Genomic DNA, 16708 nt, shown 5'->3' with positions numbered 1-16708 from the left:
AGGAAGGAAGGAAGGAAGGAAGGAAGGAAGGAAGGAAGGAAGGAAGGAAGGAAGGAAGGAAGGGATTCACCTTAACTTTATACATAATAAACATATTTTTATTGTTTCTTTTAACTCCTAATTTTCTTTATTATACTGTCATTTTGAAATATCTATAAATGCTTAAATACTCTAAATGATTAAAATGATGAAGTGCTCTATGAATACTTAAAAAAGAAGGGTAACAGAATAAAATAAAAATTTCAATCTTAGCCCACTGATGAGTTGTACTGTTTTCAGATTATTGATCTGAAAACAGTACAAGGTGGTGACCCCTGTTCTAGGAAATCTTCTGAAATTAGAAATTCTGTTTTTAAAAGTTTAATTCCCCTTTTCCTTTGTATTTAATATGTATTGAAAGGTGTGAAAATGAGCTGTTGGCAATTTGTTAAAACATTTATATCACTATTTGTTAACTAGCTCATTAAGTTTGAATCTGAAGTTGGAGAACTATGTACTGTCATCTTCCTCTGTCACTGAAAGTAGTCATCCTCACAAAAGTTAGCAGATCCCACAGGCTCGGCTTGAAGGTGACATCATTCCCCAAATCCATGTTGCAACTTTTAAATGAATGCAGAAAAACCACTGAATCTTTCTCCTTCTCTCATTCTAATGTAGTCTGAGTTTTACTACCCTCCCTTTCTTGTGTCTGCTGGCACTTCTTCTCTCTCATATTTATGCACACATTCACACACAGAACAAAAGACATAAACGAGGCTGAGCTATGTTAAGCATTGTGGTGTGCTGTGTTGAACTATTTCCCTAAACTGCATAAAGAATTAATGCCGTTCTCATGATGAAATGATGTTTGGCTTTATTTTAGCTCACCTTTTAACTATTCAAAACTGAATTACATAACCGCAATGCATCTCCACAGAAGGTACTGTAGATAAGAGCCTCGCAGACTCATTCCTAAGAAGGGAATGCAGAGCATGAAGTCCATCCCTCTCAGGTACAATTATGCACATTCTTCAACGTGAGAAATGACGCCTGCTCCACCAAGCATGTAATGGAACTGGGATAAGAATTTAATTCTGACATTAATGGGCTTGCTTTGATCCAAGGACACTGTTTGATTAATACAAGTATTTTATAGCAGTTGCGACATTTTAAAATGTAAACATTTAACCAACCAATAAAAAAGGAGCAAGCAGAGAAAAGGGGAAACAATAAAGTTCAGCTTCCCTTAAGTTGATCTTCAACCTTTTAAATGTCACTCATTACTTTATGCCTCATCTAGTCTTGTTGTCTCTGCCATACCTTTGGCTTCAAATGGAAAGCACTCTGGACAGTGTAACCAGCAGGATTTAGAAGGACAGTTTAGTTAGCTCTTTATATACTGTATTAGCACATGATATGATTAGATAAGGCCTGATATCGCGTGGCTCCCTTTTAGGTGCAAAGCATGGTCAGCGTAGCAGAGCAGGTTACTCCTTGTACGTCATTAAGCACCAAAGACAAACCATTCTGCTCCTTTACAGGTTTTAAATTGAGGCTTTGATTCACGACCGAGCAAGTTCTAAAAATAGCGAGTTGGGGAAGAAAGGGGAAGCGATAGAATGGGAGAAAGAGGGAGGGAGAGAAAGGAGGACACAGGCTGCTTTGGTCTCAGCAGAGTTAGTTGTATTTGATCTTTTTCCACCTTCTTGGTTTTTTAATACATCACATTTTCGCAACTCCTCCTTTCTATGCTCACAACTCTGTTTCTCCCTCTGGTTCCATCTGTCTTTCTATTTTTTTTTTAACCAAATCCCTCTTTTAGTCCCCCACCTTCCTCCCACCTTTTCCCTTCTCACTGTCTTTCTGCACACACGTTGGCATGCACATTATCACTGAGCTGGGGTAGAAGCTGGGACTGCAGCAACAACACTGACAAGAAACAAGACACAAGGAGGAGAAAGCAGTGCTCACTCTTTTTTGAAGAACACTGAAATAAAAAAAATATCACAGGATAAGGAGTCTGCATCTAGTTGTGCTGCTGCTGACAGTATTTGGATGAACGCTGCCTTTCTTTGTTGCGCACTGGGACACACAGCAATAATAACACACTTTTATGCACTCAGTCAGACGAGCAACAGCGCTGCCTGTCCAGATGCCAGTGTCTAAGGTAACATTTGCAATCTTTTGGGGATTCTGCAGTACCAATCAATCTTTAAGCTCATTCAGAGACTTGTGGTGCTTTGAAAAGGCAATTAAATTTTGTGCATGTGGTTAATTTTGGGTTTTGTTCGCTGTATTAAAGTAGGTGCTTTATTCTTACTGTAAAAACAGGCTAAGCCAGTTATTAGAGATCATTGGTAGATATTTCAAATTCTTGATGTTTGAAATCTACTTTTAGAATAACAAATTAATTAATTTGTTAGTTTCACATGAACTATACATCGAGAGTTAAAAACAACGTATGGTTGTGTTTCTCTGACTTGCCTTAAATCTTATTGAATTGTTGTGTTGTTAAACCCTGACAGTTTTGTTAGTCATTGACAGCTTTTGGCCAGATCACAATGGGAGTGTGTCTGTGTGAGCATGTGTGTATTCTCCTCTTAAATGTCAATATCTGTCTCTGTTTATGGGGAAAGTCTCAGTGAACAAATAAAAGAATGAATACCATGAGGTTAAGTTAACCACTCCAGTTATTAGTCCTGGGCTCATAATCACTGATATTTAAATAAAGTAATGCTGCACTTCTCTTTCTCGATTATGAATGCAATTTTTTCCCCAGATATTCCAGCAATCAAATCCCTTTTGTGATTGCTGACACACCTTTTTGGATTTTCCCAGTGGTATTTAATTTATATTTGGGTATGAGCTCCAGGTCTTCTAGGCTGGATGTCTCCTTGGCATTGCGGTTTTCTTTCGCCCTCTCCACATGTTTTCTACCCGAGTCAAGACTCTGACCGGGCCGGTCAGAACAGTTGATATAGAGTATATATAGAGAGGCTCTGACTTTACAGGATGAGCAGACCTGCACAGAATTTTATCACTTCTGCCTCTGTGCTATACACAAATTAAAACAATTTCCCACACTTACCTTGGACAGGTTATGAAAAGTTATAAAAATTGTAAAAAACACTGGCGTATTCTATAAAGCAAAGCCCAACTTAACGAGTCTGGGCAGAACAGACAGAGAAAATTCATATGTCTACATTAAAAACATAATTAGATCTATGTCTAAAGAAAAAAAAACACAGCATTAAATGCTGTGGGAAGGTTTATATGCTGACTAAGGCAGAAAGGTGATTCTAAAAGAGAGATCTCTGAAGTTTATCGAAGTTTTTTTTTTTCACAAAGATGTGAGAGATACGCTGTGCTTACCTGCTTTGTCTGCCCCTCGTTATTTTGTTTTTTGTGAGGCTTAAAGAGGATCACTACTTTATCCATTTTCTGTCCTCCTGAACTTCTATCCATGGGTAAAGTATTCTTTTTAATATGTTTCAATCATTGACTCTTTTTGCACGAGTCTGTCCCACTTGCTGTGTATGCTCTGTGCGACTCGAAAACTGACTCTTAACAGATTTTATTTTGTATTTTCTCCCAAAGCAAAAGCGTTTTACTTTGTAACAGCATCTCTTCCTGTCAGAATCATGATATTGCCGCTGAATTGCTGCTCAGTCCGACTAAAAAAAGATTAATCTCATTGAGAGCTTTGCAAGCCCCATTGCGTAAAATCGTGTCGAGTCATCATCCCCACTGACTATCACTGAGAGCTAAACGCCACAACCTCGTCCAACTCGATTTTTTGTCAGATTGGAGGAAAAATTGAAATTGTTGTGTTTTGGCCTTTTGTTTATTCTTCCGTCAAAATTTCCGAAGCAGAATCTGAAAATTAGGTTAATGAAGTAGAAATACAGAGTCAAACTGAATCTGATTGTATCTAAGTGGTCATAGACGGGGCCTGTTTGCACCCCAACATATTTATAGTAATGTTCATGAAGTTCGAATCAAATGTTTCGTTATTTCTATTTTGATAGGAGTATATTTATTATTCATGTTTGTGCCTGTTAAACTCTAATATTACCTGCCTGTTATGTGTTAAGGCTAATGTTCTCTCAAGAAGTTTATCGAATTAGGATAAAAAGTGATCATCTTCATTACGTACGTAACAAAGATTTTGGAGTGAAATGGGAGCATACAGACAGAGTGGATTATTCTTAGCAAATAGGTCTGTCACTGTGCATTCCGGCTGTCCTTGATCTAAGAACACTGTGAAATATCTTGATATGGCTGGAGTCAGTGAAGTCTCCTCATTTACAAATGTTTACGGTGTAATTATGTTAGGTTTGATGATGTGGCAGGGTGTGACACTAAATCCTTCTTTAACTGGTATTCTGGGCCGACTTTCTGAAGAAGTGAGCCCATTTGAAAGTGCTGCCTTCTGTAACACGAGTCATTTCTCTGGGTTTCAGTACGATTACAGTTTCTGTCCAACTCTGTTGTCATGTCTCATAGTAAGTTTATATATAAACATCATAAAATGTTATTTAAAGTGTTTATATGGGAGTGACCTCTTCTTAGGAGAGAAGAGGGTAGAGAAAGCTTAGAGATGTAAACATAGAGCTTTCCTCTTCAATGTAAAGTTTGTTTAACTCCTTTTTGGCTTCATTTTGTTTCATAAAATAATTTTTTGATTTTTTTTTTGTAGTATTGGGGAAGTACTCCCACCCCACATTCGCATGACACTGTTAGGCCGATGATGCAACTTCTTTGAGTTTTTTAAAGATGTTCTGGCAAATTACTGAATCCTCGCTATGTTACAGGTATAAACCAGAAAACACAGAGTCTTAACCCTCCTCTCCGCTTTGGGCTAGGCTTTGATATAATCCAATCAATTTACTTTATTTATATAGCACCAATTCACAACACATGTCATCTCAAGGCACTTTACAGTTTATGATATTATACAGACGAATTGATTCAAAGTTTTGTATTAAAGTAAAACTAGTTGATCGACTCATTGGCTCGAAGGCAATCCCTCACACTAAGCATGCTTGTAGTGACAGTGGAGAGGAAAAACTCCCTTTAAACAGGAAGAAGCCTCCAGCAGAACCAGGCTCAGTGTGAGCGGCCATCTGCAGAGGCCGACTGGAGTTCAAGGAGACAGAAGCAGGCATACAGAAAGTAGTAGAGATACAAAAAGCAACTGTAAAAGGCGACCCCGTCCAGGAAACACACAGCCAGGCAGACAAGCTCTGAGCCAGTTGCCGCATGTCAGAGGATGAAAAGAGCACATCTAGCTAGTCACAGTCAGAGACACAGGAATACACTGAAAAAAAGGCCAATCTCGAACATGTATAAACAAAGGTGTTGATGGCAGCAGCACAGCTGATATGTCGGTCCAGGATGGTGTCACAGCCAAACAGGAACAGACGAGGCAAATCTACTTTGAGAAAAAGGAGAAAGAGCATAACGTTAGAGATTGAACTAACAGATTCTGCAGAGTGGGAGAATATAGATAGAATGAAGCATAATGATGAAATGGGGGTTCCTATGTCCTCCAGCAGTCTAAGCATATAGTAGCAAAACTATAGAGATAACTCAGGGTAACTTGAGCCAGTCTAACTATAAGCTTTATTAAAAAGGAACGTTTTAAGCCTACCCCTAAAAGTAGACAGGGTGTCTGCCTCGCGGACTAAAACTGGTAGTTGGTTCCACAGGAGAGGAGCCTGAAAACTAAAAGATCTGCCTCCCATTCTATTTTTAGAAATTCTAGGAACCACTAGTAAACCTGCAGATTGAGAGCGAAGTGCTCTGTTAGGAACATAAGGAACAATCGTATGTGTGATATACAATGGAGCTTGGCCATTTAAGGCTTTATATGTGAGAAGGGGGATTTTAAATTCTATTCTTAATTTGACATTAAACCAAAGAAAAGAAGCTAGGATAGGAGAGATATGATCTCTCTTTTTAATTTTCATCAAAACTCTGGCTGCAGCATTTTGGATCAGCTGAAGGCTTTTAACTACAGTTTGTGGACTTCCTGATAGTAAAGAATTAGGCCAGCCTTGAAGTAACATATGCATGGACTAGTTTCTCAGCATCACCCCTCGACAAGATATTTCAAATGTTTGCAATATTGTGCAGATGAAAGAAGGAAATTTTAGAAACCTATTTGATGTGGGATTAAAATGACACTTCTTGATCAAAAATAATACCAAGATTTGTATTGTTATCATCTGAGATCAGTGGAATCCCATCCAAAGTCTTTTTCAAAGACTGTGGTCTTTGAAAAATGAATTCCATGCTGTCTAATAATTATACGGATTGGGAGCATATATATAGGAAAGGGAACTGGTCCTAGCACTGATCCCTGTGGTAGTGCACAGGTAACCCTTGAGCAAGAGGAAGATTTGTCATTAACGTGAACAAACTGAAATTGAGAGCTGTGATATAGAACCGCAATTCATACCTGAGGAACATACCTCCAGCTCTTGGCACATGTTAACATCGGAATATTTTCCCCTGCTGTCCGGCGGTCTTCAGCATTTGGTTGTGCTCTTATGGCATTTATGGAACCAGCAGTAATTGTCAGGGATCTGTAGTTTATCTTCGCTAGTTGACACTATGTTGTTCTAATTTGACCTAATTTGCTCAGAAATGACATGAGGCTCGTCCACCTCAGAACCTCAGATGTAAACAGTCGTAAATAAAAAGAAGATAAATCTGCAGAGACTGAAATGCTAAAGAAAGTTTTCGATTATAACATTTTCAGCTCAGTTCTAAGCAGTTAATACAAACCGAAGTTTATATATAGAACTAATTGCAACTGCAGCATGTATGGAAAACACAAAATGTCTCAAATTCAATGCATAAAAAAGGGACAATATTTCTGTCTGTAAATGTAAACATTTCTATGTTTAATTCAAATATGTGCATGAAAAAATATATTTTGTGCCTAATAAATATTGTTTCTTATTATTTAACATATTCATAATTATCTAATACACATTTTTTCCCATAGATATATTTTTTCTCTCATCTTTAAAATCTAAATCACAAATCAAATTGGATTTCTGTAGTGATTAGTGATTTAGTACAGGAAGCAATAATGCATTTAAAAGTGTATATTTTTAGGCATGACTTTACTTAACAAATTAATTTAATTTACATAGAGGCTGATTTACATACATTTAAAAACACTTGGTGTTTTTATTGATGTTACCATTTTATTAAATATGCCTCTTTGCTGAGGATTTGGTATTGTGTGTAAAAAAAAAAAAAAAAAAAGTGGTAAAAAGGAAAAAAAATTACTTATATGGCCGCTATTATATATTTATCTTTTAAAATTATATTTATTTTATCTTCAGTAGATAAACTCTCACTTCAAGTGAATATGATATTGTAGAACTTAAGATTACGGTAGTCCATGCAAGTCATTCTGTTAAGAGCGCCAAAATCTTTCAGTCTGTTATAATGAGAACGTTGCAGACAGAAACAAATGTGAAGCCATGAATTACACATCACAACCTCCATAAAATCCTTCCAGTCCTCTTCTATATTGAGATCCTTCATTTACAGACGTTCCATTCATGTCATCCAAGTCTGGAAATTTGGCAGGCAGTGACACTGAGCACTTACAGAACACAAACATGTCTATATATAAAGCTGCAGAGTTCATGCTAGAAAACACATAGAAATAATTATGGAGAAAGGATATAATTAGTAATGACAACTACCATAAGTGCTCTAAATGCTTTTGAAGGACATTTTCCTTTCTGTGAGTTACCAAATAATTAATGAAATATTTAAATCTAATGGTGTTTTTCGAATTAAAATTGGACATTTGAACTTCATCACATGCAGATTTCAGGCGCTATGCTATGTTTGTTTGACCTTATATCCCTATATTTAAAGCACCATAAAGGACATATTAGTATTTGGACATTTTCTAAAGTACCAGTGATTTGTACAGAAGGAGAGTTTAAGAACGTGTAGCTAACCATGTTGTTTGCTTTTGCAGTCAACCTTATAATAAACTGCCTTTTAGGGCTGTGAGCTTAACAGCTGCTGCTCAGCAAATTAATATTTTTCCCTCCAGATGTAAACTCTTTAAAATATGACATGTGTGCAGCTTTATATATAGTGATTCTTTAACAGTGGTTGCATTATGTGCACCCTAAAGATGTGCGTTTTTCTCCCTGTTTGTGCTCCAGTGTGTGTTTACAGTAGCTATGTGTCCATTGTGCTCTTTGTACATCCTGTGGGACCATACTGTAGTGCCCTAATGTCTTCACAAAGAAAACTAAGGGCGTGAGTGGTTTAGAAGCACAAATGGATGCAATATGTCCACACACATGCTGACCAATATTTGCAGATGCACACGTGAAATCACAGAGGACATCACAGAGCAGTCACACTGCTCTGTGGACAGTCATGTCTCTCTCTTCCTTCAGTCGTTATCCTCTTCTTATTATCTCTGTCTCCTCCCCCCTCTGCAGCTTCTCCTTTCCTTTCCTTCCCACTTGTTTGTGCAGCTTGGGAGTCTACCTACTTTGTCTCTTGGGCATTTCTCTCTCTCTCTCTCTCTCTCTCTCTCTCTATCTCTCTCTCCCTCTCGCTCGCTCTCAGACTCTGTAGATCTGCACAGTTCAGTTGGCCTAGCCCACATTGACAGAATCACACACCAGCTCAGCTGGCCAGCTACAGACACACACACCAGTTTGACAGCGGAAGTAGGCCACTTTAATGGGGATGTGTGGAGAGCCTCTATCTGTCTTTAGTGGATTATAACCTAGAACTGCTACTTCTTGCCAGGTAGGGTTTCTGCTCTGTTACTTTATTTTTCTTCACTTCGAGGCATCATTAGTGCTCTGTGAGAAGCAATTTCATGTAAATGGTTGGTTGGGAACTCACACAGGTATTTTGAGTTCCTATGACTGTCATGAAGCTGGGAGAAAAAAACAAGTTTGGTTATGGATGTTAGAAGGAGAGAGGACCATGAGAGGAAGGATGCCTGAATCTAATACAAGTCCATTTAAGTGGGACAAACTTATGACAGTCCAAGATGAAGAGTGTATGTTGCTGATGTGTTAAATTTTTATACATTCAACCTTTGAATAAACCTTTTTCCCCCCACCTTTTATCCTTTATTATCATCCTGCAGGTTTATTATCTCTCTAATATGATTGTCCTTTTAAAACTACCGCACATGGACAAGAATTGCAGGCAGTGGTTCTTCAACCTCAGTACTCTATTTGTTATTTTAATATTAGTCATACTTTTTGGCTTTTTCCCAAAGATTTGAGTTACTTTGTCAGATAGCTGGAAAGTCATAGTGTGAAGGGACGATAGATGATGGCCATTTAAAGGACATACTCTAAACCATGTTGGAGTCAGGCTGAAAGTGATACAAACAGAAGGAGGGAGCAAAGTGGGGGACCACAGGGGAAAAACAACAGGAAGCATACTGAGAAAATAGCTTTTTGCTTCTGCTCATCAGGAGAATGGTTGGGCGATATTCTTCTTATAATGGATTTAAAAAAAAAACATGGAGAACTAGATGCAATATGTGTTATGTGACTGTTAATACGTAAAAGAATAATCAATAACATCATTTTCTGTGTTATAGGTGTTGACTCTGAGACGATTATGGTTAGATATAACCGCAAGAGCCTTACAGTTATTCATAATCAGCAGTAAACATCTGTCTATCCCAGGATACTGCGTACACATGCAGACAAACATGATTGGGAATTATCAGCAGGCTCTGCAGTCCCAGCTTGAACAAATGAGATGTTTGTTATAACCCAGGAAACAGAGTCACACTCATAACAAGGCCTTGTTTGTCACTCAGACACAAATACTTACAATGAACGGGAGAAACAAAAAGAACAAATGCGTTCGTATTTGCAGCATACAAAGCATAACTCTATGACCATCATTTATTTTCCAGAGCCTTATCTTAACATCGCCAAAACCCTAGTTTTTTCTTTGAGGTGTATTAACTATGTTACTCTTCTTACCATCACACTGGAGGATTGACCCTCTGGCCATGGCTGATTTATGCCCTCACATCGTTTTCTGTAAAGGCCTTTTTCCATCTTCCTCAGTATTCAAAGTGTCATCATCTGTCTAGCGTCATGGGGCAAGTTACGTCAATGACATTCTCTGTCTGAACCCTAAGCTTTCACCAATAATAGCTTTACAAACTGGACTCATCCTCTGTTCTCCCTGCTTGGCGTAGACAGTGCCTTGTCTGTTTAGGTCTAAGAGGTTCTCTCTATTCTTAAACATATTTAAATGCAAAAATAGGAGTAGAAATAGGTTACATGATTCCACCTGACAAGTTTGATTTACCTTGCGTGGATGTATTAATGTGAGTTGATCATGGTAACCTTGTTGGGGGGATAAGTTGGGGTAGACATATGCCACGTACCTGATACTGAATCTGTATGATAGATGACTAAACCCAAGAGGGAACCAGGACAGCAATTACTTCAACTGTTTACTTCAAGCTGTTTTACAGCCACTGAGAAAAAAAGCAATGGTCACAATGTGCTATTTTTCCACTTACTGCATGTTTGTATTTCTTAAAACCCATTTTTTCTAAATATAAAGCACTATGTTTTGGAAAGCATCTAGTTTTCTTTCTTCTGTAAATTATGAGCGTAATATGGACATTTTGTCTAATCCTTTTCTAATGGGATAAAGGATGTGAAATGTAAAGTATGTTACTACATAAGATTCTCAAAATCTTTGATTAAAGAGGTAATGCTTAACGTCTGTTAGGGCTCCTATGTAGGAAAATATTTTTGCTAAATTAATCAGCAAATAGCTTTAACAGGCCTGCTACTGGGATCTCTTTATGTATTAGACAAGTCAGGGGATAATGGATTCTTCAGTAATGTAGACATTGGCGTGGTGTGGCATGAGAATGAACAACATTAAACAAATGTTATCATTTCTTTAACATTTAGTTGCATTTTTGTAAGTCTGATACCCAGGGCCTTTCTATTGCATTTTAGGGTTGCAGTCCATGTGGCGTGGATTTTTACTTTATTCTCCAGAAGTCCTTCAGTGCCCGGTTTAACAGTAGATGTTAATGTGAATGTCAAAGTACCCACTGACTGCAAAAACATTTTGAGCATTATTTACTTTTTATAAAAAGAAGTCCAGATATGCAGTATGTGAATATTGTGTCAGTGACGGGGGTGAATGGGTGATGTAGGATCATTTTAAAACAGAGGGATGTTTCTATTCATTATTTCATAATGAAATATTTTAAAAGCTACAGTTCATTATAAGTTGATCCTTTAAATGTAGATTTGTTTTTAAAGCATTACATTTGCTTCAGGCTTTTCACACATTGCTTAATTATTGCATTCAATTCCATTGTAAACTTATCAACATATTTTAAGTATGTCAAATATCAATGTTATCCAAAAGAAGCATATTTAATCAATAATTTTAGTATTGTTGAGAATGCAGCAAAAACCAGAACAATACAACCCCTGAAAAGCAAAGACAAATACAACCTAATAAAAACAAGGGGGTAGAGAAATAAGGACATTTAGTCTTATACGTATTTCAGTTAAGTAGAATAAAACATTTAGACCTAATGATGAGTCAATAGACCAACCACTGTTTGTGACAGCAGTATGTTATTTTTATTGTTGTGCCACTTGTATTGTCTGCTCAGGGACCATCCATCGTTATTAAGAGAATTGTGATTTTCCATTGTACCAATGGCTCTGAAAATATACGGATATGAGCTTAGGCTCTGAAAGAATTATTTACATTCTGTGTTACTGGGTCTCCAGATTGATCTAGATTTAATCTAACTAAATAAAAAAAGAAAACAAGCCAAAATGTCCCGTTAAAGGCCAGTTAGAATTACAAACCTTGCAGAATTTGCTCCTCCTCATTGAGCATGTGATTACAGCAGACATCCACTTGCATTTTGTTGTTGACTTTATATATATGTATATATATATATATTTATCTTCTTTTGAACATGGTCAATTCAAAGCTTACTGCTCCTAAGAATACATATAAATATCCTGGGCATATGAATATATTTATTTATTATTTGAATTTAGATGGATTTGTTAAGTGGATCAAATTTGGATGCTTGTTTTTTTCAAGTATGCACAGAATACTTATTAATGACTGACATATCGAGCAAATCATCAGAGCCATTCGAAACCATGTCAGCTTTTGAAAATCACATAGCTGAAAGAAGACAGTATTTGGTTGGCCATATGAAAATATTTTATCTTACATGGATTATGAACCTATAACAGTGAAGCTAAGACCAAATGTTTGTTTTTAGCTGTGTGGAATTGACCTCATTATTGGCCTTTATGTGCTGAGTTTTACATGTAAAGCGTTGAATCTCGTAAGCTCGGTCTTTACAGCTGACATTCCCATATTGTTGGCCAGAATGTTAGGTACAAGCTGGGGGCGGGGGAATCTCATGCTGAATATGAGTTTGTTTTTGAATTTGAAAGGTTGATTGAATAGCTAATAGCACTATGTTGCACTAGCGTTGGTGTTTGTTTTCTATATAAATGTAACATCTATTTTTTATTTATTTATTTATTTTTTTTATTTATCTACTTAGCTAAATTGAGTATTATGAATGTGTTTTAATTAATTTTGTTGCCTGGTGATTTTTTTTTCATTTTCTTTAAATTCCTCATTATTTTGAAAAACAAATGCAATAACTTTTAAAACCAAGGACATGTTTGGTGGTGAGCCAGCAGGTGTGTTTTCAGTGAAAACAAGACTGTAGGTATATGTTTGCTTTTTAAAGCAATAGATCAAAAGCCATAATAATCAAAGAACTACTGTAAATGCAATGGTGGTAAACATTGTCACAGTAAGATTTCACAGTCATTATTAGCAATAACAAATCCGTATTTAGTCTGGGAGGGCAGGATCCAGTAATGTTCTAAATTCCTGGTGCTGTCTTTATTTCACATGCAGTGCAACATGTGTTTGTAGGTGAATATCAAAGGGAGTTGAGTTTTGTTTTAATATTATTATTATTTTATTTTTTTTTATTGAACTACATATTTTTTATCTGGTCTTGATAGTATTTGTGAACGCTTGACAAAATATGACCAAGGCCATGACCGAGGCATAAAGATCTGAAGCCGGGTGCAAGACTGTGAAATGTTTAATAAGTCAAAAATGGTCTCAAAGAACAAGAACAATCTCAAGACGTCCATCCCTGACTTGCATTTCAAAAGGCTTGTAAAAAGCTGAGCCCATAGCTATGTAAATGAGAGAAACAGGACTTAGGTACTTAAATCAGGTCCAACTTTACAATCTATTTTTGCAAAAGTGTTGAGGGCTGCAGCCCAACTGATATCTCCCTCTAGAATGTTGCCAGGCCAGACAAAGCTATGACGATGACAAAAAGCATGGGGAATATTAAGTTAAAAGTTGAACTCACAAATCAGGCATATTGTAATTTAAGAACAGAAGTGGAAATAAGTAGAATGATGAAAAGTGATCCCTACGTATGTCTTCCAGCAGCTGAAGCCTATGGCAGCATATATAGCTCAGGATAAACCGTGCAACTTCGATTAAAAGCTTTATCAAATAGGAAAGGGGTGTCTGCCTCACAGACTGAAGCTGGTAGTTGGTTTAAGTGTTCTCTTTTATTATTTAAGACACCTTTTACACATTCACCCTTCCCCCTTATGCTCTTTGTTTTCCTTTTTCGTGTTTTTCTTTTTTCTCCCTTTTGGTCTGATCAAAATGGCAGATAACTATTACTGTCTTGCTATTCTTCACTCGGTGAAATCCATTGCAAAAAAGGCTGGTGCATTGCAGTGCATTTCATAAGGCTATTAAGGAATTGATCATCTACTTGTTCAAGCCATTCAAAGGGCTTTTGGTAATTTCACCCAGCAGTGGTTCACTCCTATATCTTCCGATTGCATATTGTTCTCGATAGCACATGTAACAACATTTTTTAAAATATATTTAAGTGGGGCAGACCCAAAGGCAAACATAATGGCTTACATATACTGCAGCTGCATGCATTTGGACTAACATCCTATATATATTACAGTGTACAGACCTGCTTTATTTTAGACCCAACATGTGATTGGAGGAATCAGGAAAATGGATTGTGCAGGTCTGAGTGTTCCAGTTTATAAGGCAACCTGTGACCTAGATTGGAACATATAATTTGACTTAAGGGCAAATAAACAACTTGCGTGCATGGCCATATTTGGTGGAAAATTAGTCTCACAAACAGGTTTGCTATCACTCTTGAGGGAGAAAAACAGCCAGCATTGCATCCCCAAAGGAGACCCCAACAGCAATTTTCCATGGGATGCAGTGCACTGATATCAGCTTGAATATTTTGTTTTTGCTTTGCAGGCTTGCAGGAGATGTGGAGGGATTTTAACCTGATTTTAAATCTTTGTGCTACAGACTCAGTTGTACCATTCATAAGCAGAAAACCTTTAAGAAGTTTATAATCAGGATTTCATTCTGCTTTCCAGAGCATTATATAAAAAAGAAATGGTTTGATGCTTGCAGACATCAACTCATTTACTGTAGCAAACTTCTTTTTTTCAAAAGGGGACCATTGAATTGTTCATACAACATGCTCTTTCATTGTTGTGGAGGGAAGAAATGGAGGAAAAACAGCATTAGCAGCAGCATTTAGACTTAAAATAATTCTTTACTTGCAGTGGAGTTATGTCATCTGTCTACGATACACACCTAAACTGATGTACATATTTCTGAGGTGCAAGATCAGCACTTAGAAAATTGGAAAATGGTCTCATGACTAATAGATTACAGCAAGCTTGGGGTTTGTACAGTGGAAAGTAAGATGGTCACTTAGTGGAGGAAGACTTCCTTCTAATTGCTTTAAGAACGTTTTAAATCATCTATGGTTGTTTAGAAGCAGTTTTCTCAGTGGAGCTATAATTATTTAGTAAGATTACGGCACAAGTAGTTCTGGGAGATTAGACCAACTAGCTATGCTGAGTATGGCGTCTCATCTTTCAGGATTTTATTCAGAAAAATGTTGTTTATTGTAATGATATTGGTAAGTCTGGTTATTTATTTGAATGGGGTTGATCTGAAATGTATTCTTCCAGTCAGTGATATAGGAAAACAGTTTCCTTTTTTCAATACTAAGGTGAGATTACACCTGCAGAGCAATATTTGGAGGGGGGTTTTCTTGGGTGACAACCACTATTCTTTCTCTCTTTTTATGGCATCTATAATTAATCTGAGGTTGCCAGACTGGATATATTAATATGGAAATAGATAATAAACAAAAATCCAACTTAAAAAAAATGTAGTGTTCTGTTTATCAAATGGTTCTTTTATGGACAGTTATAATGATTCACTCAATGTTGGATGAGAATAGCACAATCAAAAGAAATATGATTAACCGTGTTCTTGGCCTTTTTTTTTTGCATCAATGTGTTTGTTTTAAGTTTGCCCTCTGGGCTATGTAAACAGGATGCGCTCTCTAAATTTATCTAACCTTACACATTCTTTAAAGAAATCAATGAGATCACTCAGTGAGTAAAGGAAGGTATTGAACAGGGAAAAGGCGAGTCAAACGTTGGCAGACATTCAGCCAAACTGCTGTTACTGAGAGTCTGTGACTAAGAGAGCGCAGATATTGACAGGGAGGGGCAAAGAGGAGGGGAGCGTATGCTAGTACTCAAGATTTTTGACACCTTCGTCTTATCTGAATGAGATGGACTTAATGAGATGAATCAGAAAAATGATTTTAGTAGTAATGTGTTTGATACATTAAACCACCTGTTGCTACAAATAGACAATATATATTTACTTTTATAGCTTCTCTAAAAACAGGGATGATGCAGCAAACTATAATGAAGAAGGGGAGAAGGCCCCCTGATTCTGTTAGGAATGACAGGTTGGGGTTAAGATGAAATAACCTGTGAGGTTATATAAGACCCACCTTTAGCTTTTGGAAAATGCCTGGTGCAGCTGCTCCCCCTGGGATGGGTTTCTTGTTGCCGTGGTAACTATGGGACACATGAGGTCACATGATTATCCCTGGGTGATAGAATGCAGGAAATAATGTCAGCGATATTCCTCCTCCCAAGCACATCTTATTTCGAAAATGATCTTCTTTTTCATTCATATACATATAAATGTAGATCATATAGATTCAGAGTTTATTAGTTTTTCTTTTTATCCCGTATTCTATTTAAAGACCAAAGCACAACTGAGGAAATAATATTTACCCAGATATGTTTTGATAGGTGTTTCTAAGGTGTTTAATGATTTTTGATCATAGGAAAAACAAAGCTAAGAAACAAAAGCCAGGGATAAAAGTTGATGATTTGTTCTCATAGTGAACATGAGTTAATTTTTTCCCCAAAGTGTAGCATGTACATTGGCAGGACATTATGAATGAAAACATTTAGTTTGAACAGACAATAACTTCCTATAAAGTATGTAACAAATTAGTCTTAGATTATGCTAGTTTGTATTAGAGAAAGACTAACACATTGGCCGACTGATAATTGTGGTATCTTCATATTTTTTCCATTTATGTAAATCAGCCGATACATGCATGCTTTCAAATATTGAAATTGCATCCTTATTGATTTTCTGTTTTGCATTTGATAGATCATTGTCACATGATTTGAATGTCTCTCATCGCTCCTTCTTTGTATTTAGGTTCTTTGTTTGTTTTTTTGTTGGATTCTACATTATT

General features: G+C 36.8%; 1 protein-coding gene across 7 annotated transcripts in view; it reads left to right on the top strand.

Moving 5' to 3' along the window:
- The window catches only part of rgs3 (regulator of G-protein signaling 3), a 168714-nt gene that overhangs the window by 108310 nt on the left and 43696 nt on the right, over positions 1 to 16708 (top strand). The window contains exon 1 of one of the 7 annotated variants that reach the window (XM_015392486.1): positions 1945 to 2146. The exons of 5 other annotated variants lie outside the window; for them this stretch is intronic. In XM_015392486.1, the coding sequence (XP_015247972.1) occupies positions 2093 to 2146 (54 nt within the window). In that variant the 5' untranslated portion in view covers positions 1945 to 2092. Of the gene's footprint in view, positions 1 to 1944; positions 2147 to 8642; positions 8788 to 16708 lie in introns of those variants that run through there. One more of the 7 variants, XM_015392491.1, reaches the window with a different exon arrangement.

Source organism: Cyprinodon variegatus, unplaced genomic scaffold (genome assembly GCF_000732505.1).
Source record: "Cyprinodon variegatus isolate N-32 unplaced genomic scaffold, C_variegatus-1.0 Scaffold23, whole genome shotgun sequence".
NCBI classification, from domain to species: Eukaryota; Metazoa; Chordata; class Actinopteri; order Cyprinodontiformes; family Cyprinodontidae; genus Cyprinodon; species Cyprinodon variegatus.
The sequence above is the reverse complement of the archived record's forward strand: the minus strand, read 5'-3'. Positions and strand labels throughout refer to the sequence as shown.